Raw genomic sequence first — 22,196 nt, forward strand, 5'->3', positions numbered from 1 at the left:
AGATCTAGCATTCTAGTACGTCACCTGCGGCGTTACGTGCACCTACACTTTGACATGTAACATGTTGTTAGGCTTGGCATATCACGTGTGTTGATATGTGCGTATTCACATGGATCGTTACCTGTGTCTAAACTAAGATTGACGAAGACGTCACCAATCAGGTATAACAGCGTCATTGCTTACTGTGTTACATACCACGATTTGGCTGCACAAAGGGCTTCGAGGGCATGAAATATAAGCCTTGAACCTTGTTTCGGAATGCAAGCAGAGCTGGCCACTAAGTGCTCCATTCTGCAGAGACATGTGCAGACCATACACTATGTTTACTTGGGAGATTGGCCACGGCTCATGACTAGGTCTCGAGGGATTGAAGATTATTACTCAATCAGGAATCTAGAAACCTCACTGCGTACAAGCACAGACAAGCACAATCTATTCAAGAACAAGTAAACCACCATCGACGATACGCATTACACTATTCCAGCTTGCCATCTATTATTGTCCAAACAAGACAAAGCGGTGAGCTGTCAAGATCTCCATAGTATGTATGGTAAGCACCATTGACCACAACCGCTGCTGCGCCGATCGATCTTATATAACGCGCACATACAGCGGTGCAAAGTTAACATACCATATTCGCCGTTCGCAATGCAGCCAGGCCGGTGCCTCTCTACGCGAGGCTCTCTCCCAGCGTGTTGTAGTGATGAAAAAGACGATCAATCCCCAGGCGGTTTAATGGACGGTGAGCTTATCGTAAGCACCGAGCTGAGGACTGAAACATGGGATCGCACTGCATTACTACAATCGATACTGAAGCCTTCGTATCCAGTCTCAAGACCCCGCTCACATATTGTCTAGCGATCGTTTCAGGCAGCTGGACCCACACTGTACGCACTCCCTCGAAAAACTATAAAGTCTCACGGAAATCCACTCAACAGCATACACAAACACACTTACACTCACATACAAACACACTTACACTCACATACAAACACACTTACACTCACATACAAACACACTTACACTCACATACAAACACACTTACACTCACATACAAACACACTCTCTCTTTACTATCTAGTTTCAACTATCCAACAAACCTCCCACCCTCCACAACCCCAACCATGAAATTTCTCCTCTTCCTCCTCACCCTCCTCGTCCCCGCCCTCGTCTCAGCCACGCTGACAACCGGTGACGGACCCGGGGAAACCGGCCACAACAAAATGGTACGCCGAATGCCGGATCCAGCCGTTCCCGTGCAGTCTCAAGCCCCGCCGGATAACTCTCCTCCCGGGCTAGTTACCAGATAAGACTCCACGTTCAGGGTACCGCCACTATTTGCTTGTGCGGCGAGATTTTTGTTAGAGGGGGAAGTGGCGGTTGGGTCTAAGTCTGGTAGATGGATTTATTGTTGGTTTTACCTGGAGGTGAGTTTGATCTTGATCTTGTGATATGTAGATAGTAGGGATACTAACGTGTAGATAGTGAGGCAAATCATCAGCTATGGAGGTTGAAGTGTCCTCAGTGAAGGGATTGTAGTCAGACCTTGTATCAATCAATATCCTCATTGCAACCGTCAAAAGTGTGTACTTGTTGCTCTGCGTGCAATACAATTCATCCCAGCTCAAGATTATCAGACAAAATCTTCTAGGTCTTTTCACCAGGATTAGGTAACATGAAGTGTTTTGAATTTAAAGCCAGGTGCCTAGTAATCTATTGCAGAGTAAAACTAACAGCAGAGTAGAAAAATCACAGTAACTTCCTATCCGCGTGTTAGATACAAAGAAATACATGTCTATGATCTATCACATGGGAGCTATCGTAGATCTAATTTACATGGTAGAGATACTGACTATTTAGTACAAACACGTGTAAACTTAAAAGTTAGAGCTAGATAGGAACACCCCCTATCTAGCCAAAGTATCTAATCTGAAACATAACAATTGAACGAGAAATAAATACGATGTATATCATGCCTAAAACCGCACTCTGTATCCTAGCCACAAGAACAAAAAGTATAAGAACTTTCCTTAACCCAAGGAAAACAGACAAAGAAACACAACACCACCCCCGCCTTCAACCACACCTCTAAACAGTCTATACCCTAAACACCATGACAACATGCCCTTTAAACACACAAACCCCCACCCCTAGGCCTACATAAATCCTTCTGATTCCACAGAACATACAATATCAACCCCTACCCCCCCTCGACTCAACCTCTCCAATCATCCCCAGACAAACCCGGGCTGCCTCGCGTACAACTTCTGGACTGCAATCCCCGTACATGACCGCGAAGTGGCTTACGAGACGCTCGATTTCTCTGCTTTTGTCTTGGTCCTGTGTGGTTTGTGTTGTGTTGTCTGGTTGGGTTTGGCTTTGGCCTTGTTCCGTTGGGGCTGGGGTGTGGGGTTGGGTGGAGGTGGGCGTGGGCGTGGGCGTGGATGTGGGCGTGGATGTGGGCGTGGGCGTGGATGTGGAGGTGGTGGGGGTGTGGATGGGTGTTTGGTGAGAGGTGTTGGATGACATCTTGAACGTGTCTGTGTGCGTATAAATACACCGTCTACTAAACAATCAGCCATACTCTACCCAGAAAGCCCCTAGCCCTCCTTACCCTATACTCGCACGACAAAGAACGAACCGTGAAGGATGCCGAGTAGATGATATGTATGAAGCAGTAAGACGACAGTATACCCAGGAGACTTCCAAGCCTCCCACCAGCGACGCCATGTTATATACACTTCCCCCGTGCCACTAGAGACTAGAGGAACTATAATAAAATATTCAGAACCTGTTGAACACCAAGATGAATATTTTCCCACCGCCCAACGAACTAGTGTACCTTACAACAAACGCAGTGTTGTATGTGCAGGCCTCTTCAAAACTGGTCCGCTTTGGCAAGGAGCCCAAAGTCGTCCATGGGTGGCGACGAGTAGAAATCTGGCCGAGTGCTGGTGGTATAGGAGGGCCAGGTTTCCTCTCAACGTCCATACTCCTAACTGGCTTGAGAACTTGGGTACCATCACGAAAGCACCCTGGTACCCATCCCAACACGACCGCATGAACAAAGCACACTTGATAGATATCGCTAATGAATTCAGTTCAGAGTCCATGTCGTGAATCAAATTGGTATCGTATGCTGATCCCCAAAAACTCCCTCAAAGCGCCAAATGCTCAGACCGAGTAATAAGAACAGAAACGCGGTTTGAAAATGCCACAGAATTACGCCGTTGATGGAAGGGAGAAAAAAGCCAGGTGCGCCGTGTGCGTCAAAGTCAGTTCGTTTGTATACATGGCCTCATGCCAGCGGGGTGCAGAGGAAAGAAAAAAAAATCGCTATGCTCTTGCTTCCAGAAAAAAAAAACCCCCCCTGCGCATTGGCAGATCAATGCTCGACGCGAAGAAACCACACCTCATCAATCATTCAACAGCCCGCCTACTTGACCGCATCACCGCTCGTCCTCCCCGGCGTCATAGGTCGAATCTTCGTTTTTGTAGCCTTTTTGTGCGCTGGTGGCGTAGGAACCCTCATGCCGTCTTCTGGACCGAGTTCGCCCGTCAACCACTGTCCCATGTGTGTCTGCCACCTCTTCAAATCCACCATCTTCGTCTCCTCCCTCAGCCGCCGGTGCCGCACTAGTCGCTCAGCAACCTGCTTCAACACGACCTGTGGTGGCGCGTACTCCTTCAACGCCTCGTTGAGCTCCGTCCGCGCAAGGTAAGCTGCTGTAGCGTCTTCCATCAGACTCAGCGTCTTCCCGCCTGGCACTGTTTTACGTTCTTGCGTGGTGGGATTCGTCCAGGGCCCCCTTTCCCAGTTGTCCAAGGGCAGGTTTTGAAGCCCTTTGTCGACGTTGAGACGTTTGTACCAACGGTGTTCGCCCCGGGCAATGGTGCGCATCATCTTGTGGCGGTCTTCGCCTTCGGTGTACTTGATCAGCACGTTTTTGAACACGGCGAACTTTTCACTCCATTTTTGCAGGACTTTGACCTGGCCTAGCGGACCCGGCCAGACAGCCGCGAAGCCATCGTTGCTTGTGTCTGGTCTGCCAGTGCCAATGGAGAGGAGGAGCGCGGGGTCATGCTCATCGCCTTTGAGGGATGCATGTTCAGAGTAGGCAGCATACGAGGGGTTGTTCTCGCGGATTCCCCCATCCTTGAACCCGAGTTTCCCACGGTTGTGGCCCACGTCGGCAACGAGCATGGAGAAGTAGAAGGGCGCGGCGGAGGTGGCACGGGTCACCTGCCAAATCTTGAGAGCATCGGCGCCCGTGTTGTAGGGTGTGACCCATGCTGGGGCAATCTGAGGGTTGTAGACATGGTTGTAAGAGCGGAGGAGGTATGCCTCATCGATTTGCCCGGAATGGGTTGCGGTCAGGCAGATGGATTGACAGATGCGTGGTGTTGGTCTGGCTGGTACAGATGCACGCGACCAAGCTGACGACTCGAGGGAGGGAGGAAGAGATTCGGCAACGGGGCTTTCTGGGTCGTTGGACCAGGGGTGCATGTCTAGGCCGTCACAGTCTTCGTGGAGTTTGCAGTATTGGCTCACAATATCTTGAACTGCTCGCTCGAGAGGCTTGTGGTCGTATTTTGTTGCCAGGGGAAGAACGTTTCTGCGATGGCCAAAGAGCTCCTGCCCAACTTTGCGGTACAGTTCGAGACATTGTGGGACAGTCATTCGGAGTCGGGCCAGCATGACGGATATGAGGCCGCCTGTGCTTGTTCCATACATGTAGTCGAAGTAGTGACATGGCAGCAGTTCGTCCTCGATGAACTCTGTCCGTTGGCTCCCAGGCACAGGACCTTCTTCCCTTTGTAGCCGACGTTCGCACTCGGCGACTTCATGCATGAGCCGTTGGACGATGAGCAGGCTGGAGTAGCCGCGAATGCCACCGCCATCTGTTGCGAGTACGTTAGTCTATAATGATAAAGAATCTAGTGTAGTCCACGCCCAAGGCCAGTGTTGGGCGGCCAGGGAAGGCACATCGGTCGTCGTCCAGGGCTGCATTGCGGGCCAGGAGTGCTGTGCTTCCAGGCCCATCTCAGCTCTGTATAGGACTGGAAAGGGCGGTTGGAAGGAACGATTGTGGCTACGACGCTAGCTCCAGGGCGATAACCGCGTCCAGTGATGCGTCCAAGGACTGTGCAGGTAGTCGGTGCCTCGGTGGTCGCTCGGCTTATGTGAGGCCGTCGTTAGGATCGATAGGTTGGCACCATAGAGAAGTTGCATCTAGCATGGTTCCTGACGCGTTCCGGGCAGGAACGACACTTGCGTGCCTGCAGTCCATGGAATGCAGTGTTTACATACCTAGCGTCAAAATCAGATCCTCCCAGCAGTTTTCCTTGTTCACACTCATGGTCCACGTCTCTCCCGTCCTGTCCTGGGCGGTCGCGGAGGTACCCGTGGTGCGGATACTCAGCGGCCTCGATAGCGGTTCAGCAGGTGGCTGCAACATGTTGACTGCTGGCGCGCACGCGCGGACAGAGGGCGATATGTACGGGGAAGGGGTTGCTGCTGGAACTTGGTTTGATCAGGCTGTCGCGGATTGTCGCAGGGCAGGGAGAAGGGCTAGCTGGGTATGCTGGGTATGGCAGCAGTAATTAAGGCCGTGAAGAGCCTCCTCATGACTGCCCACGGCCACCAGCAGCAACAGCAGCAGGCACAGCAAGCGTGTATGTGCGCACTGGACTGTGCCTGTCGGGGGCGGGGGGGGGGGGAAGGCGGCGAGGGCGGAGACGGGAGTGGCTGACCCTTGGGCCGCTTGGCGCCTTCTCCCCGGTGAGATCCAGGCTCCCTATTGGTCCAGGCTCGAACTGGCTGAGTCCTCGCCCTCCTCTTTCCCTGCCAGCCTTGGACCGCCTGCTTCGCCTCACAGCCTATCTGGGGGCGTCGCGACGGTACTGGAATCGGGCTTGGGGAGGGCGCTGTCCTGTCGTCCGTCCAGAACTCCCCCCCTCGACTTCTCCTAGGCATCACCTGCGAACTGGCATCGAGCCGACGCCATTCAGGTGACTCGCCAGAGTGCACTGAGACCGCGTTCCCCCATGTCTTCTGGCCTCTGCTCGCCAATCGCCCAACTATCACACGGCGCTGTCAGATGGTCCATAATGGAGCAGGGGGGGGGAGGGGGGACACTGGGTACGATAGGTCCGGTAGTTAGCTAGCCAATGGTCTCTCTCTCTCTCTGGCACCTCAGCTTCACGTCAACGTCCTCCTCGGCACCGGATGAATTGCGTCATAAACAGGATTCGAATGTGAAGCTGGGTGGTTTGCTTGCATCCAAAGGGGGGGAGGCGGGGGGGGGAGCCAACGTCGACCAAGTTCTTCGCTTGGTCATAGCTGAGCAGTGGAGCCACAATGGGCACGGTGGATGGTGATGATTACATAACCAAGCCACAGACTGCACAGCCGCATGTCTTGGCCAATCGGAGCACAACACACCCGACCCAAACCGACGTCAGTGTCCAATGGCCCCCCTACTCTTCCAGCTTCTGTTAATTTGCCTGAGTGTGAGTGCCTGAAGAATGCCAGGTCAACACTGACTGGTTGCTTGGGAGGCGCAGCGCTGAGTCCGCCACCTAGGCCAATGTGTGACGCTGCTGGAACCGCCAGATGTGCTTTGCCAGCCCCGAAGCGACTTCCTACTACCTCACTCCACCTTGGCTTATCCTGTGCTTTCCCGCGCTCTCCCTCCATCACCAGACCCCGACGCCCATTCCTATACAAAGCCCGCCCCCGCTCACGGTCCACCGGTTTGTAGAACCACAAACAACGCCCTTAGAACAAAGCGAACCGCTTTAGTCGTCCCCTTCCCACCACCCGTTTCTGCCCTCCATCGTCTCAGCCTCACCTTTCTCTTGGGTCACAGTCGCCATGGTCGAAGCAAGCATGACCTTCAAGTCCATGTCCACCTCTGGCACATCGTCGAGCAAGGCGAGCAGCCTCTTCGATCTAGACGAAAATGGTCACAAGTCTATTCTCGTCTACAAGTATCGCTCTGGCGCAAAAGGTCTAGAAGTCAAGACCGAGCGCGAGCTCTGCGAAGAGCTCGACCAAGGTTCGTCGCCCACGCCCACCCCGCGTGCATCCCAACTGACAGGGCCCGACCAGATCCCTCATTACCCTTCATGCGCGTTACCAAGAAGCCCATTCCACGAGGCAACAGTCGCCTAGACATTCTCAGCGGCGATCTCATGCTGCCCGAGGAACGCAAACTGTACGGCGACAGACCCACGCTCAGCGCCTCGGTGGCCAACGTCGGCCTGCCCACGCTGGCCAAGTGGAAACACATGATCTTAGGAAGCTACGATGATCTGTACATTGTATCGAAGTCGCATTCGCCCGCCCCGTCGCCAGAAACCTCGCCCGAGGCGACCAAGGACAGCAGTCCAGAATCGAGCCAGCATGTGAGCCCTGCGACCACCTTTCCATCGAATGTCGCCCACCCAAGGCAAAATCCAGATGCATAAATGCGGCGGCGGATGATCTTCGGTTCACTACTACATCCGGATCGACTTATTATTGGGCCTCATCGGGCTTGTCTCACCCTGTCAAACACAGGGAGACATGAAGCAAGTGTTAACAGGCAGAATGGAGCATGTGCCCTCCTGGACATACTGTCCTCCTGCAGACAGCGCCCTTGGACATGCAGTGTCCCCTTGAATGCATTATCAGGAGACGAATATTGCAGCCTATGTACACAGTGTATACCTTCGTGCTCCTATATTGTAGGATAGAGTATTCCAGACTACAAACAAATTGTAGACCTTGTACATAATGATACAACAAAGGGCAGCGTAGTTGGTATGCATACATGTTGGAGAAAGAAGAGGAAGGAGTGGCTGAAATAGAGCCTGAATTTGCTACCAATATTAGAGACGTTCCTCGAGAAGAGACACTTTACGTTCGAGAACTTTTGGTCCACTCTGTTTAAATTGTCAAAATACGAGTCTAGACCATGATTCATGCGTTCATAGGGAGAAAACAACAAAACAAAAAACTCCAGGCTGCGCCTTCCTTGATGGTAAGGTATCGTGTCGCATCGCAATGGGAAAAGAGAGGTAGACGGGCTGAAAAGGGAAACAGGGACAGCTGTGGCTGGAGTGTGGCAGAATCTTGGATTGATGGTGACCGTCAAGTGCGTGCGACACAAACGGCGTGCATCAAGCCGACACAGGGATGTGAGACAAAGCCCGATGAAGGCCCAATAATAGCCCAATACCAAGTCGATTCAGATATTTATTCGTCTACAAGAAGGCGCTGCCAACACAAAATACAGTGTGGTCCATCAGACGAATTTGAACAGCTTCCCAGCCACACGATCCCATTCCTGATCCCATCTGTATTCACTCTCCACCAGCGCTCCCTGCTTCAACTTGTGCATGAGCGACTGCTCACCCCCAAACAGCTCAATCAACTGCTGCGTCAGCTTCTGCGCACTATCGAAGCCTTTGCCATTGACATTTTCCTTGACGAGCTCGGGCCAGGCTTCAAAGGCGCCCCAGCCGAGGACAGGCAGCCCGGCACCAAACATGTCGACGACTTTCATTGGTAAATCGACGCCCGAGGAGGATGTGTGCAGGGAGATGCCGAGGTGGGCAGAGGCTAGGAGGAGGGCGTAGTCGTCGGGTGTGAGCCATGCTGTGGCGATGACGACGTTGAGGAGCTTCTTTTCTTGGTTGAGCTGTTGGATCTTGGAGAGGTAGTGTTCCTTTTGTGGACCTTTGCCTGTGATGATGGCTAGGATGTTGGGGAGATGTGGTTTGGATGCGGCATGAGCGGAATAGGCACTGAGCGCGTCCAGTAGCAAGGCAAAGTCTTCGTCGGCGGTCCATGATGTTGCGCTGACGATGAGCTTCCAAGGGGTTTTGGCAGATGGTAGGAGGTCCTGGGCGTATTGCGCCGTCTCTGGAAGTCTGGCGAGGAATTCGGCGCGCTTGTCGGAGTTGATGGGTCGGAAGATGGAGGCGGGTCGATCGTGTAGTGCCTCTGCTGTTACACCGTAGTCGTTCACCAGGACACGGGCCATTGCGTTTGTGACGGTGATGTTATGTCTCGCTGATTTTGCAAAGCATTTTTCATAAAGAGCTGAAATCTTGACGAGCGGGTGGCTGCTCCCAAGTTTGAGTGCGAGGATCGAGTAGCCAAAGTTGTGCCAGTCGATGACGAGGTCAGTGTTGCGCAGGAAGCACACGAGGCTGGCCACGGCGAGCGTCGGGATAGAGGGGGGGTTCTGGACCAGTAGCCATCTTGCAGGTTCACATCTGTAGCCGAGAGCTCGATAAAGGGACCAGATTTGCCACAAGACCTTTAGGGGTGCCAGAATGGGGAAGAGTAGTTTGCTTTCTGAGCGGAGGCAGTCAGGTGCTGCCAGGAGGGGGACAATCCGGATAAGTGGGTTTGAGACGATATCAGGATGTATTTCAGACTCTACACAACAGATCAGAGTCGGATCTTGCGATAGCTAAAAGAGGTTGTAGATGTACCTTGATAGCCAATCAGGAACACCCTCCCCCCATGCTTCGCGATGCTCAGGGCATGATACTGCATGCGCGGTGAACGACCAATGTCTCCAAGCACAACGACCTGGACCGTCTTTCCTTGCTTCCATGCTAAATCATCACTCCCATTTCTCCTCTCCGCCTCGGTCTTCTTGCCATCCACGTGGACAAACTTTGGCGGCTTGTCCGTGTAGGGGTCGTACTGGCTTGGCAAGGCCAAGAGCAGAATGGTGAAGAAGGTGGACAGAGCAACGATGACGGTGAGGGCAGTGGTGAAGCCATTTTCATTGATGCTGTCGGGAAACGAGACCCCCCCAAACATGATGCGAAGGTGGAGGTGGTGGTGGTGAACACTGGAACAACAGGCCCTACCTAGTGCGGCTCTTGGGACAGGCGTGGGAAAGGGCAAGGTTGGCTGGCGTGTGGAAAACACGTGGGCGCGTGGTGCGGAGATAGGGAGCGGGGATAATCCGAAAGGGGAAGGCGATTGGCAGTCCCCAGTGGAGACCCCTGAAAGCTGAAAGAAGAAAGACTACGACAGACGGCCGCTTATCGACGACAAGGACCACCAAGGGCGCCGCGTAGCCTCAATGCGTCCCACCCGCGCCCCGCTGACTGCCGTTCCCCTGCCACTGCCGTCATTCTTCTCTTGAAATTGACAGCAGTACAGACTGTCGAGCTTTGATCTCGCTACCGATTCAACCCAAACCGCATCGCCTTGCCAATTGCGGGTCGCCAGTTGAGACAGCCGAGAGAGACAGCCGCTTCACTGTCCTGAAGGCGGCGTTGAGTGTTGGAACAGATCAGATGGCGTCGACATATGCCCTGCCCACTGCCACAACCGCACATTCCCACACGCACAATCATGGCCGCTCACGGTCGCAGTATACACCTGAGCCCTCGCCCTCGCCCTACGTCAATACCAATATCAACGCCAACAGCCCCTTGACTGGCGCATCTGCAGGCAAAGAAAACGACCACGGACACTACCGCTCGGAGATGAAGGGCAGCGGACAATTGCACGGCGCAGTGCGGTCGCCATACGCAGAGTACAACAGCAATGCCCATAATCACAATCACAGTCACAGTCACAGTCACAGCCACGGAAACGGGCACGACAGAGTCTCTTCAAACGACTCCACCGGCACATATACCCTCAGGCCGTTTGCCAATGGCGGGTCAGCAGGCAGACTGAGGGGGGAGTCTGACTTGGGACGAGCGTCGCCGCGAAAGCCTGCCTCCAAGTACGGCTTCTCACCCATACACGAGATGGCGCCGACGTTTCCGCCTGCCCCATTATCTTCGTATGTCCACCACATTTTCCAGATTGTAACACCCTCTCTGATATGTAGACAGATCATGGCTGGAGCTGCCCGAAGCGCTGACAGCGCTCCTCATACCTCTGCCCTATTTTCTCGCCTCCCTGGCATTCCCACCGGCAGTCCGACGGCTCTCGAAACTGCCTTCTACACTCACAGAAGCGGTGGCGGAAAGTGCGCCAATCGTTGAACCATTGGACACACCAGGCGGCGATCCGTTACTCCACGCCATGATTCTCTCGTCTACAACACTGCTGCTTGTCGGTGTGGTAGCCCAGATCAACTCCAGTTTACAGCCGTTGGACAGGCGGAAAGAGCAAAAAGGCACGTTTGACATGAAAAATGCGCCCATGAAGATTTTAAGCCACATGTGTGGAATCTTGCTACCTTTTTACGCTTCCCTGCAAATAGGCGGCTCCAAGACTGCTTTGACTCTCTTGGTGGCAGCCGCTGCTGGACTTGGGCCTTTGGGACAGCGCGCAGACCAAGCAGTGTGGGATTCCCTCTTGCAGACACTCAGAACCCGCAGGACAACCCTCGGCGCGTTACTGCTAGGTATCACAGCCGATGTAATGTCTTCTGCTGACATCAGGAGCACTGCGCTGGGCCAAGGAGCCCTTATGTTTTCAGTCCTGCTTGCTCCTCTTCCTTTGCCATATGTTGGACACTCTACGTCGATGAACGCCGATGAAGATTCGTACATGCGTCCGGCCTCAAGTCAGGGGCCGTCTCACAAGCCAGTCTCACCGCTGGTCAACTCATTCGAAAGTACATTACTGACCATTGTATCCGGTCTCATTTTGGCCGTTGTATCCATCTTGTACCATCTTGCAACTTTGTCGTTTTCCACAATCTCGCTGCACATAGTTGGGCTTTCTCTTTCATGCATAGCATCGGCGTCGGCCCTGCTGTTTTTCTCATCCCCATCAACCTTGCGATCCCAGAGACACAATGGGCTGAAGTTGGGGGCTCTTTTTATTGCTGGTTTTGGTTTCTGGGAGTACTACCAGTCCATTCTTGTTTATCTCGTCTTTTTAGGGGCCTGTGCGATATTGGTCGGAGCCACGATTTTCGATGCACGGTCATCTGCAACGTCTGCGCATTCTCATGGACATTCTCATACTGGTCATAAGCATGCACACAACCACGGCCACGGACATGACCATGATCACCATCTCCATGGAAATCATTCGCGACTATCGGCTTTCCTCATTTCTTGTGCGACGCCGGGATCAATCATACACAATGTTTTGATTGAGAAGGATTCGCGACGTATAGCATATTTTGGCGTGTAAGTCTTGTGTTACAACAACTTGTTCCTCTGCTCATGCTAAGACTTTACAGGCTCAACCTCAGTTTCATGCTGGTCCAATTCTTCTATGGCTTCGCCACCGGCTCCTTGGGTTTGCTAACGGACAGTATCCATATGCTGTTTGATTGTGCTGGTCTCGCTGTTGGCCTGGCAGCTGCAGTCATGAGCAAATGGCGCCCAAATGCTCGCTTCCCGTACGGATACGGTAAGATTGACACGCTGGCTGGGTTCGCCAATGGTGTGTTCTTATTGTATGTGTTTGCGAAGTCCCCCTTGCAATCTCCCTCCTAACATCCACCAGACTTGTAAGCGTAGAAATCATCTTTGACGCCTTTGAACGCCTATGGGAAGGCCACGAACTTCAACGTCTCAACGAACTCCTCGTCGTTAGTATCCTAGGCTTCCTCGTTAACATTGTCGGCCTCACTGCATTCGGGCACGCGCACCACGGACACGGAGGCCATGATCATGGCGGCCACGACCACGGACATGACCACGGCCACTCTCACGACAACGAAAACATGCAGGGCATCTTCCTCCACATTCTCGCCGATGCCCTGGGCTCCGTCGCCGTCATCTTCTCCACCCTGCTCACAAAGTACTACGGCTGGTCCGGCTGGGACCCTATTGCCTCGTGCGCCATCGCCGTCCTCATCTTCCTCTCGGCTATCCCGCTTGTCAAGAGCAGTGGCGCCCGCCTCATGCTCAGTCTACCCAATGATCTCGAATACAAGGTCCGCAATGCGTTGGGCGAGTTGAGCGGTCTGAGAGGCGTCGTCGGCTACGCGGTACCCAAATTTTGGCTCGAGGATGCAGGCGCCGCGCACGCCGAGGTTCATGCAAAGGAACATGCGTGCGAGGATGGACATGATGAGCACGTTTACGGTCACGATCATGAGCACGATCACGATCATAGTCACGATCTCAGTCTTTCTCACGACCACGCCCACGACCACTCTCATTCCCACGCTCACTCCCCCGCCCACCCCCCACCCTCAACCCAACGCGTCCTAGGCGTCATTCACATCATCGCCTCGCGCGCCTCCAACCTCGAAGACGTCCGCGAGCGCACCGTGCAGTTTCTCAAGGGCAAGGGTATGCACATCGTCGTGCATGTCGAATATGAAGGCGAAGGACGCTGTTGGTGTCGTGGTAGCGCTGGTGGTGCGGCTGGAGGTGAGGTTGCCGGGGCTGGTGTGAAGCAGACTTGATGGAGGGTGGGGTGGGATATGTTTAGGGTTGAGTTGGGATGGTTTGGTCTGGGTTGGGTTGGGTCTGGCTCGGTCATACGAGATGGTGGGATGGGAAACGGTCATGTATTCTTGGATAGGGATATGGACATGGCTGTGTATGATGGAAATACTCTGTATCTATACCGGTGGGGAATAGGCAAGGCAAGGCAAGACAAGACAAGACGAGACGAGATGTGCCATGTACACACGACATGGTACCAGTACATCAGGACTGCAACAAGGGGCAAGGTAAGGTCAGGTGTGTGTATATTTCTCTGTTCCTTCTCCTTCTACTTCTTACTTTGATCGTTGTGGGAATAACCCGTGTTCTCTGTTTCACGGATGTATATGTGTATATATTACATGGGCATATAGTCATGGTTTCTTTATAGAGGTGGGGGTGGTATGTTAAGGCGTGTGTATGTGTATGTGTATGTATGTGTTGTTTAGCCGTGCGTTCAGAGGGAGGTAAGGAGCAACGGGAGAGTAACCGATGTGTTCATACACTGGCTATACACAAGCTATATACTACTTCGGTCAACTACATGTGCCTACCGAGACGTACGCCATAAAAATGCGATTCCATTACCAATCATCCCTCACTACCACCCATGATTTTAAGCGAGCAGAGAAATAGCCATTTCAACATAGCACATCTGTCGTCCCCACGCACAACCACACGCGCACCGCCAAACAGAGCACCACCACCACCACCACGAAACCTCATCCCTTCAATCCACCCTCAATCCCCCCCTTCCCAAACCGATACCCAAAGCTCACACTCACCGCCGCAAACAAGCCCAAACAGAGCAGCGTCGGTCCCCACTTGTCATGATACACAACGGCCCTGCGTTCCCGAATCTTGGCCACGCGCCACAGATACAGGCCGGCAGAGTAGGTCAGCGCAATGACCGCCACGGCTGTAAACGCCCATGCAGCGGCCAGAGTGAGGGGGTCGCCAAAGTTGAGGAGGGTGGCGGCAATGGAGCCGATGAGGATGGAGAATTCGAGCCAGGAGAGGAAGGTGCGTTCGGTTGCGAGTTGGACTTTGGGTTCGACGCGGACGGGGACGTGGATGCCTGGGGAGGTGGGGTTAGTGATGTGCTATGGATGCGTGTCTGGGTTTGGGGATAAAAGCCCAAGAGAAAATGACTTACGTTTCCCCTTTGGTGCCTTGAAGCGTTTGACTTCTCCTTGTTGTTTCCAAGTTGGTACACCGAGGCTGAATCCGCCGTCGCCCACATCGGTAGGTGTAGGCTTTGGAATTATGGCTACGAGACCGTTGATTATGGCATTACCTAGACTTGCCGCCTTGCGTTCCACCCACTTTTGTGCATACTTCATGCCCCCCTCGCGTCTCGCAATTTCAAACTCATCCTCCTCATCGTCGCTGTCAGAGTCATAGATGGGATAGTCGTTGTCCCTCGCTCGGCCGGCTGCAACACGTTCCTCAATGTCCAGCGCATTGGGGTCATTGGCATTGGTAAGGGTCCCGTAATTCTGCGTGCGTGCCATTTCGTTCTGTTCCATCACGTCGCGCGCTTCGCGGAGGCGGCGGAGTTGCTCGTCGCTGCTGTTGGCTGGCGGGAGATTGCCCATGGCATCTGCATCTTCGTCGTCGCTATCATCGTCCAGAGTGCCAGACGTGCTGATCTCGTTACTCGCGCCTGGACGCTCGATACCGAATTTATGGCTGACGGGCTTGCGAATGTCGACGTTCATTTGCGGGTACCAATAGGGGATGAGGTTAATCCTGGTCGGATTCAGGGTCGCGGTGCCATGAATGTACTTTGAGAACTTGGGCACGGCTTCGACGAGGTGAGAAGAGGTGAGATCGCGGATCCACTGGGGAGGTTCGCCGCCGGCTTGGGTTTGCAGCTTGACTTCGAGGACGGCGTAGGGGAAGAGCTCCTTGTCTTCTTTGGGAAGCTGCTTAAAGGGCCAGTCTACACCAATGTCCATGCGGCGCCAGTTGTCGCCTGCGCGCGTCTTGCCGTCGAGATTGTCCTCGCGTATCATGGTAAGCTCGGTGTCGAGGGAGATGCGGACGCGGGCATCCCCAGGAAGCTGAAAGGCGGTGCGGTGGTAGAATGAACGGGTGACGGGTACCAGCTTGCGGGTCAAGACACGATACTGGATCTCACGGGCAAGCTGCTCATCGGCCGCAATGTCCTTTTCAGGCCGCTTCTGTTCCCTGCGCTCCTTTTCGAAGATTTGCTCGGGCATGAGTTCGCCGCGGAGGTAGGCATTCATGTTCTTCTCCTTGAGCTTGAAGCGCGCCTTGACAGACTCCTCGCCAGTCCAGTCCTCTCGATGCGTCTTCCTCTCGACAAAGATGGTATCGCTCGACATGCCTCCGTACCAGCGCATACGGATCGCCTCTGCGCCTTCGGTCTTCTTGAGACGGCCTTGGTACAGCTCCCATGTGTCCGTGTTGTCATAGTAGATGGAGGTGATGGCCGAATCCTCCTCGTTGAACTCCTTGTTAGGGTTGAAGACGAGGACGGGGAGGTGCTTGAGCACGATGAGCTTCAGCTCGAGGATGTTGTCGGGATGCACCCAGTACTTGGTCGTCTGGCGCACAAAGTTCTGCTGCTTTCCTCCAGCCGACGAATCGCCCTTGATGGGGTTGCCTCGGGTGCGGACAATGTCGTAGAGTCTCGAAAGCTTGACGACGTACGAGTCGTAGTTGTCTTGGAAGAAGGGCTTGCGCTTGAGGCGGGCGGCGAAGACGGGCTTGAGCACCCAGCTGGTGTTTTTCTGCCATCAGTCAGCATTGCATTGGCAGTCCATGCTCCCACACCTCCCCGTCTGCTATATACGCACATCATGCTTCTTGATGATCTTCTGGAAACCGGTGTAGTTGAGCTGGGTGAACTTGGCCAGATCATGGACATCGGCAATCACGTCGCTCAGATCCTCCTCGAGCAGATCAAAGTCGTCTTCATAGGCATCTTCGTGGCCTGGGTCCTGCTGTGCGCGCGCAACTGCGTCATTCACCTCCTTCTCCGAGGCTGCTATGCGACGGATAATCTCCTCGCTCTTGACGCGCTGGAAGCTGTAGACCTTGTCGAGTTCCTTTTCCAGCTGCTCGACAAAGTTCTGCTCCGACTTCTCGTCCCAGATGTGGTGGACGCGCAGCGCATCCTTAAGGCCCTCGTAGTCGATGTAGTAGAAGATCCATTCTTTGTTGAGCGACTGCTTGAGCTGCTGGCCGAACCTATCAGGGCGTGTTAATCGGGTGGTTGACGGGATGGCGCGCTATGTCGCAAATCGCAAAGAGTCTACGAACCTCATGATGGGGGGGGGGGGGGTTGGCTGAGGCGACACGACGAGTGAAAGGGGGGGAGGACACGAGCGAGAGACGTGTGGGAGGCTGCAGGCCACGGGCTCAATCTGCAGCGTGATCAGGAAAGGGTGTATGTATGTATGTGTGTATGTGTGTGTGGTGAGTATGTACAAGGAAAGGGATGTGAAGACTTCCACTCGAGGAGCTTGATCAGTCGGAAACTAGGTTGAAAGGTCGTCGCAGGCCCAAAGCGCAGAACGACAGCCGCTCTGCTGCTCCTCCCCGCCGCTAGCTGGGAACGGGCGTGCAAGAGCGCAGAGGCAAAAGAGTCTAGCCATGACCCGATCAACCACACAGCGCCGTTGACCCAGCCCACGTGTAGAGTCAAGTAAGTAGATGGCTTGGATGCTACTCTACGGCTAGGTGCTTACCGGTACCGGTACCGGCACCTTTAGCGAAGACAAGACCGAGGAAAAGAGATGTTTGTGACTTCTTCTCTTCTCCTCAACGACCGTCCGTGTTGGGAATGCTTTACAGTACGTATAGAGTATACGAGTCTTGTGCAATGGGTGCGAGTCAGCGGGGGGGGGGAGAATGTGGTGAGCCAGCAGATGCTGCAACCACCGTACATCTACGGTCTTCTCTTCTCCCGACAAGCGCATACACGTTACAACTTGACATGCACATGCACATGACTCCAAGATAGAGGATCAACCACTTTTCGTCGCACCAGCCCTTAACTTCTAGAAAAAGAAGACACTGTGGTCAAGATGATGTCCACTTCAAAGAAGCCTCAACAGAACTCAACAGCACCCACCCACCAACCCCACACCATGCACCACATCGCTTGCATCCTCAGACCGCTCCGAAGCATCCCTCGTCCTTCAACATGGAATAGGCCGAGGAGAAAGGAATATGTACACATCGATAGAGTACTCACTCGTAGGACTGACTACCCACCCACTGGTCCATTTGAGTCCTACCCTGCTTCGCGATCCTCAGGCTCGGCAACCATGACAGCCGTTAAGCACCCCAGACACCTCATGTCTCATCAACACAATTACAAAACCATCCAACCAATCTTGACGGCTGCTTGTCTTGGAAGGAAGCCTATAGCTCCCGAATAAAGCCTTGAACTATAGTCCTAACTCTCATGCACTCGGTCCCTCTCAGAGATGGGATTTCCGCCAGCCAATGGGCTGATCGACCATGACGAACAGCATGTCTGCCTTTGATCCGTGAACACAACACGCATTTCCATTGCGCCAGCTGAGCTCTCCCCCTCTTCCTTCTTTCTCTTTGCGATTCTCGCCTTTTGCTACTCTACTTCACTGCTGGACAGTATGCGCATCGTCGTTGAGCAATGATCTTGTCAACGCCTTTCTCCGCGGCGTTTTTACTTCTTTTCACATGTACAATATGGCCACTCGTCCATGCGCAGATGTTGGGTGTATGGGCTGGTGATAGACGTCTTGAAAGTCGACAGAGTGGTAACAACAACAACAATAACAATAACAATAACAATAACAATGGCAATGGCAATGGGCAGAATGGGAATAATAATGGACCCGACACGAGCGCGTTTACAATAGTGAACGGAAGGGTATTTACACCAGGACTGGGCATCATACTTGCAGTACGATTGATTTTCATCTGATAATGGAATATACCCCAGCTAACCAAACACCAGCCTCAGCCTTTCACACCCATGGGTGGCGATTTCTTACACATTGCACTCGATGTCTCTGGTGATGGCAAGCTCGCCGTGCCACCACGCAACATCAATGATGCCCTTACTCAGGTCTACAACTTCACTCTCTTCCTCACAAGCGACAGCCTGCAGAAGAACTTTACTATATCCAACATTACCACGCAAACCCCGCCGTTTGCAAACATACTCGATCAGGAATTAGGACAGACAGTGAAACACATCAACTTTGAATGGCCAGAATGCCTCGTAGGCGATGGCAACGACAACGAAGGAGGAGCAAGAGGAGACTACAACATCTCCATCCATCAAAACTACAAGTTGAACGGGTTTGATCGATACACAATCTTCAACCTCCCCATATCAGTCTCCAATTCCATAAACCGGTTCCCGGGCGCAGGCCAACTGTCCACCAACCCCATTCCCGGGCCGCTGAGTGCCAATGGAGGAAGAATGCAGTGCGAGAATATCCAGAATCAAATGGTCGACTTTCAGACTCAGGTTGCGAGTGTCAATAACCCGCCTGGCCAACCTATACAAGACATTCCGATTGAGACTTCGGGAAGAGGTGATGGCGGGCAAGTCGGAGGGCCAGGCCAAGACGATGCATCAGGTGGCCAGGGTGGGTCGAGTAATCAAGGAGGATCCAATAACCAGGGAGGATCGCGTGGACAAGGTACAATCACTCCATCGCCGGACGGACCACCGCTTGGAGGTGCGGTAAAGATGACGCCTGGATCTCTTTCTATCGTAATGGTCTGCATGATGGGTGTGATGTTGGTCTTGTTCACATCTGCCAGTTGGTGACAAGGGTTTGCGAGCGGGCATTTCAAAGAGTCAAGAACGCTGTTTGGGGCCACAACTTGCAATCTCTAATTTCGTTCTTGCTAATCCATCTACTTGAAATCCTTCTCGCTCAAAGAATCCTCCATCTTTTGTATCCTCTCCCAAGTCTCGCTCCACTTCTCCCACTCACCGTCTGGCAACTTGCCCTTGAGCGGTAACCTGCCTCCCTCCATTGTTCCATATCCCGTCACGCGCTTGACTGCCTCCTTGATCCCCACAATGCCGTACTTGCCAATGTACTCCTCTGCACAACTCACCGTGTACTGCAACTCCTTGATTTTCTTCAAGTTCTCGTCGGTGATGGGCCGCGCCTCCGCCAACTTCATCAATGTGCACACTGTCTTGGGGTATATAGCTGCGAGACCGTCGATCACACCTGCAGCGTCGAAGAAGACGATGGGACCGAGTTGTTGGCCAAGGCCAGAGTAGACTTTGAACTTGGCATGGTCAATCTTAGGATCCAGCGAGACTTGGTTGTGGTAGGAAACAATGGCGTGAGACATCTTGCAGCCCACAATGTTGGGGTGTTGGGCTAGCGTACGGTAGGTAGGGGGTGTGATGGTCAGTCCGTTTGACACGCCTGGATAGTTGTATCTGCCCTGCACATCAGCCCACTTTCTGCCATCCCCATTGACGACAATGCCCAGAACGGATAGAAGAGGATGAAAAACACTCACATCAAAACAGGCAATGGACTCTTATCCGCCACTAACCGATACCACTCCACCACCCCTTCCACTCCCGCCGCCGCCCCAAAATACCCCGGCGCAAGCACCAATCCCCACTGCGCCCCCGCCTTCTTGAAATCCTCCAGCCACTCCAATGTCTCATCTACACTGTTCACCAGCGTCCCCGCCATGATCGGGTAGTTGGGGAACCCGGCATCCGTCAAGCCCTTGCGCACACCGGAGACGAGGTCGATGCGCTCTTGTCGCGACATGTGGATTGCTTCGCCCGTGGAGCCAAGGAGCACAAGGCCACGCACGCCATTCTTTGCAAGGAAGATGGAGTGTGCAATCTGTGTTTCTACATCGACGGCCGGTTGCAGGGATGACGGGGAGGAAGAGTGAGGTTTGAAGAAGGTAGGGACTGGGACGAATACGCCGGTTGGTGGTGAAGTCGCCATGATTTGCTAGTTGTATAATCTTCCCGTTTACAATACAATTTCCTCGCTGAACAGGACACGTTTGAGGTGGAAAACCAGCTGGAAAGATTTCCCAGTGCAAGTATGTGGGACAGTGGGGGACTTTTTAATCACGTTGAATGTTTGTCACGTCTTCGACTCCCTCGGTCTACATTGTTCCAGGAACCGAGGCTGGATGCCCCGCCATCAACCCCGCGCCGACATTCGGGTTACTACGAGGGGACGGCGTGGGAACGCCATGGCATTCGCTCATTCCAGGCCTCGAATTGGATGGAAACGGGTCTTGAACCATGCAAGCAAGTGTTTCAGGTTGAGCACGCGCAGGCGACGAACTTTTGGTTGTTGGTATTTGAGTAGGCAATCGCAGGTACTCATCTTCAATCTTCAATATACAGTTTACCGTCACAACTAAGCTGTGTAGCCAGAAATCTAGGCTTTTAGTACTTACAAAGTACACGTTAGGATAGAAGAAGTAGATCATACGATCAATTCAACTTTGAAAGAGATAGCATGGGCAAGATTGCAAGTATTGAGTACTTTCGAGTACCGCCGCGATGGCTTTTCGTGAAGATCACAGATGAGGAGGGGAATTTTGGATGGGGTGAAGCTTCCCTAGAAGGACACACACAAGCCGTTGAAGGGTGCCTGGATGCATGGGCAGAGAGGTACACTGGGTTTGAAGCAGAGTAGGTTCAGGTCTACACTCTTGTACTCCAAAAACAGGCCCCAAACTCCCATGTCAAGAATGCTAACCGTTGTGGCTGCAGTGATATCGAGCATATCTGGCAAATGTCATGGCGAACTAGCTTCTACCGCGGCGGTCCCGTCTTCATGAGTGCGCTGGCAGGCATCGACATTGCCCTCTGGGATCTCAAGGCGCGCAGGATGAATGTACCCATCTACCAGCTCCTCGGTGGGAAAGTACGAAACAAGTTAAAAGTCTATGCATGGATCGGTGGCGACAGACCCAAAGATGTCAAAGAACAGGCGTACGTCCCTGACTCTTTCTCTTACACACCATGTCATACACCACCATCCACTAACCCACATTACCCCAGCCTCGCCCGTAAATCCCAAGGCTTCACCGCCGTCAAAATGAACGCCACCGAAGACCTCGGCTGGCTCGACTCGCCCTCCGCCCTCGCCTCGGCCGTAACCCGCCTCGAGACCGTAAAAGCACTAAACATGGACGCGGGCATGGATTTCCACGGCCGCGTCCACAAACCCATGGCCAAGCAGCTCGCCCGCGCCCTAGAACCTCACCACCCCCTCTTCATCGAAGAACCCCTCCTCTCCGAACACATTGGCGGCATCACCGCCCTGGCCCAGCAAACCTGCCTTCCCATTGCCCTGGGCGAACGCCTCCATTCGCGCTGGGACGTCCGTCCCTTTCTCGAGGCTGGCTGCGTCGACATCCTGCAGCCGGATATCTCGCACGTTGGCGGCATCAGCGAACTCCTCCGCATAGCCAATATGGCGGAGACGTATGATGTGGCGATTGCCCCGCATTCGCCCCTTGGTCCTATTGCGCTGGCGGCATGCTGTCAGGTCGATTGCACGCTGGCTAATTTTGCGATTCAGGAGATGAGCCTGGGGATCCATTATAATGCGGGCAGTGCGGATTTGACAAGCTATATGAAGAATCCCGAGGTGTGGAAGGTCACGGATGGGTATATTGAGCTTATGACGGGCCCTGGGTTGGGCATCGAGGTCGATGAGGAGTGGGTGAGGCGGGAGAGTAAGGATGTAAAGGCGTGGGTGAGTCCGGGATTTATCGGGCCCGGTGGGGAGATCAGGGAATGGTAATTGGTTTTCTTTGGCTGGAGGAGAGAGGTTCCAAAG

At 53.5% G+C, this 22,196-nt stretch overlaps 10 protein-coding genes across 10 annotated transcripts; 5 read left to right on the forward strand and 5 right to left on the reverse strand.

The window, feature by feature from the left end:
- Nucleotides 1-1,124: 1,124 nt before the first annotated feature.
- On the forward strand, nt 1,125-1,310 carry IAQ61_004805 (uncharacterized protein; the record flags this gene model as incomplete). Its single annotated transcript, XM_003839412.1, has 1 exon — nt 1,125-1,310. One exon carries the CDS (start codon nt 1,125-1,127, stop codon nt 1,308-1,310), a length of 186 nt encoding a protein of 61 aa, XP_003839460.1.
- Nucleotides 1,311-2,193: 883 nt separating this feature from the next.
- Nucleotides 2,194-2,529, reverse strand: IAQ61_004806 (uncharacterized protein; the record flags this gene model as incomplete). Its single annotated transcript, XM_066096505.1, has 1 exon — nt 2,194-2,529. One exon carries the CDS (start codon nt 2,527-2,529, stop codon nt 2,194-2,196), a length of 336 nt encoding a protein of 111 aa, XP_065953823.1.
- A 907-nt stretch (nt 2,530-3,436) lies between these two features.
- IAQ61_004807 (uncharacterized protein) lies at nt 3,437-5,699 on the reverse strand (the record flags this gene model as incomplete). Its single annotated transcript, XM_003839413.2, has 2 exons — nt 5,312-5,699; nt 3,437-4,902 (listed from the first exon to the last, which is right to left on the reverse strand). The coding sequence occupies exons 1-2, from the start codon at nt 5,457-5,459 to the stop codon at nt 3,437-3,439; spliced, it is 1,614 nt and encodes a 537-aa protein (XP_003839461.2). The 5' UTR covers nt 5,460-5,699.
- Nucleotides 5,700-6,314: 615 nt separating this feature from the next.
- IAQ61_004808 (uncharacterized protein) lies at nt 6,315-7,473 on the forward strand (the record flags this gene model as incomplete). The annotated part of the gene is made up of 2 exons (XM_003839415.2): nt 6,315-7,061; nt 7,115-7,473. The coding sequence occupies exons 1-2, from the start codon at nt 6,878-6,880 to the stop codon at nt 7,471-7,473; spliced, it is 543 nt and encodes a 180-aa protein (XP_003839463.1). The 5' UTR covers nt 6,315-6,877.
- Nucleotides 7,474-8,291: 818 nt separating this feature from the next.
- Nucleotides 8,292-9,826, reverse strand: IAQ61_004809 (uncharacterized protein; the record flags this gene model as incomplete). The annotated part of the gene is made up of 2 exons (XM_003839416.1): nt 8,292-9,433; nt 9,490-9,826. The coding sequence occupies 2 exons, from the start codon at nt 9,824-9,826 to the stop codon at nt 8,292-8,294; spliced, it is 1,479 nt and encodes a 492-aa protein (XP_003839464.1).
- A 485-nt stretch (nt 9,827-10,311) lies between these two features.
- On the forward strand, nt 10,312-13,836 carry IAQ61_004810 (uncharacterized protein; the record flags this gene model as incomplete). Its single annotated transcript, XM_066096506.1, has 4 exons — nt 10,312-10,808; nt 10,861-12,114; nt 12,168-12,386; nt 12,437-13,836. The coding sequence occupies 4 exons, from the start codon at nt 10,312-10,314 to the stop codon at nt 13,344-13,346; spliced, it is 2,880 nt and encodes a 959-aa protein (XP_065953824.1). The 3' UTR covers nt 13,347-13,836.
- IAQ61_004811 (uncharacterized protein) lies at nt 13,837-17,219 on the reverse strand. Its single transcript, XM_066096507.1, has 4 exons — nt 16,660-17,219; nt 16,194-16,587; nt 14,525-16,127; nt 13,837-14,446 (listed from the first exon to the last, which is right to left on the reverse strand). Exons 1-4 carry the CDS (start codon nt 16,662-16,664, stop codon nt 14,091-14,093), a joined length of 2,358 nt encoding a protein of 785 aa, XP_065953825.1. The 5' UTR covers nt 16,665-17,219; the 3' UTR covers nt 13,837-14,090.
- Nucleotides 17,220-18,019: 800 nt separating this feature from the next.
- IAQ61_004812 (uncharacterized protein) lies at nt 18,020-19,171 on the forward strand (the record flags this gene model as incomplete). Its single annotated transcript, XM_003839420.1, has 2 exons — nt 18,020-18,292; nt 18,347-19,171. The coding sequence occupies 2 exons, from the start codon at nt 18,020-18,022 to the stop codon at nt 19,169-19,171; spliced, it is 1,098 nt and encodes a 365-aa protein (XP_003839468.1).
- Nucleotides 19,172-19,260: 89 nt separating this feature from the next.
- Nucleotides 19,261-20,336, reverse strand: IAQ61_004813 (uncharacterized protein; the record flags this gene model as incomplete). Its single annotated transcript, XM_066096508.1, has 2 exons — nt 19,261-19,882; nt 19,972-20,336. The coding sequence occupies 2 exons, from the start codon at nt 20,334-20,336 to the stop codon at nt 19,261-19,263; spliced, it is 987 nt and encodes a 328-aa protein (XP_065953826.1).
- A 528-nt stretch (nt 20,337-20,864) lies between these two features.
- On the forward strand, nt 20,865-22,160 carry IAQ61_004814 (uncharacterized protein; the record flags this gene model as incomplete). Its single annotated transcript, XM_003839422.1, has 3 exons — nt 20,865-21,040; nt 21,122-21,343; nt 21,413-22,160. 3 exons carry the CDS (start codon nt 20,865-20,867, stop codon nt 22,158-22,160), a joined length of 1,146 nt encoding a protein of 381 aa, XP_003839470.1.
- Nucleotides 22,161-22,196: the final 36 nt, after the last annotated feature.

This window comes from Plenodomus lingam (genome assembly GCF_022343315.1).
Source record: "Plenodomus lingam strain CAN1 chromosome Unknown contig_19, whole genome shotgun sequence".
Classification (NCBI taxonomy): Eukaryota; Fungi; Ascomycota; class Dothideomycetes; order Pleosporales; family Leptosphaeriaceae; genus Plenodomus; species Plenodomus lingam.

Bases quoted from the DNA above. Each gene is read 5' to 3' on its own strand.
- IAQ61_004811 (XM_066096507.1), bottom strand. The intron at 16,128-16,193 runs GTGCGTATATAG...GACTGATGGCAG, and splicing joins AGATCATCAAGAAGCATGAT to AAAAACACCAGCTGGGTGCT. The intron at 14,447-14,524 runs GTAAGTCATTTT...CCACCTCCCCAG, and splicing joins CAAGGCACCAAAGGGGAAAC to GCATCCACGTCCCCGTCCGC.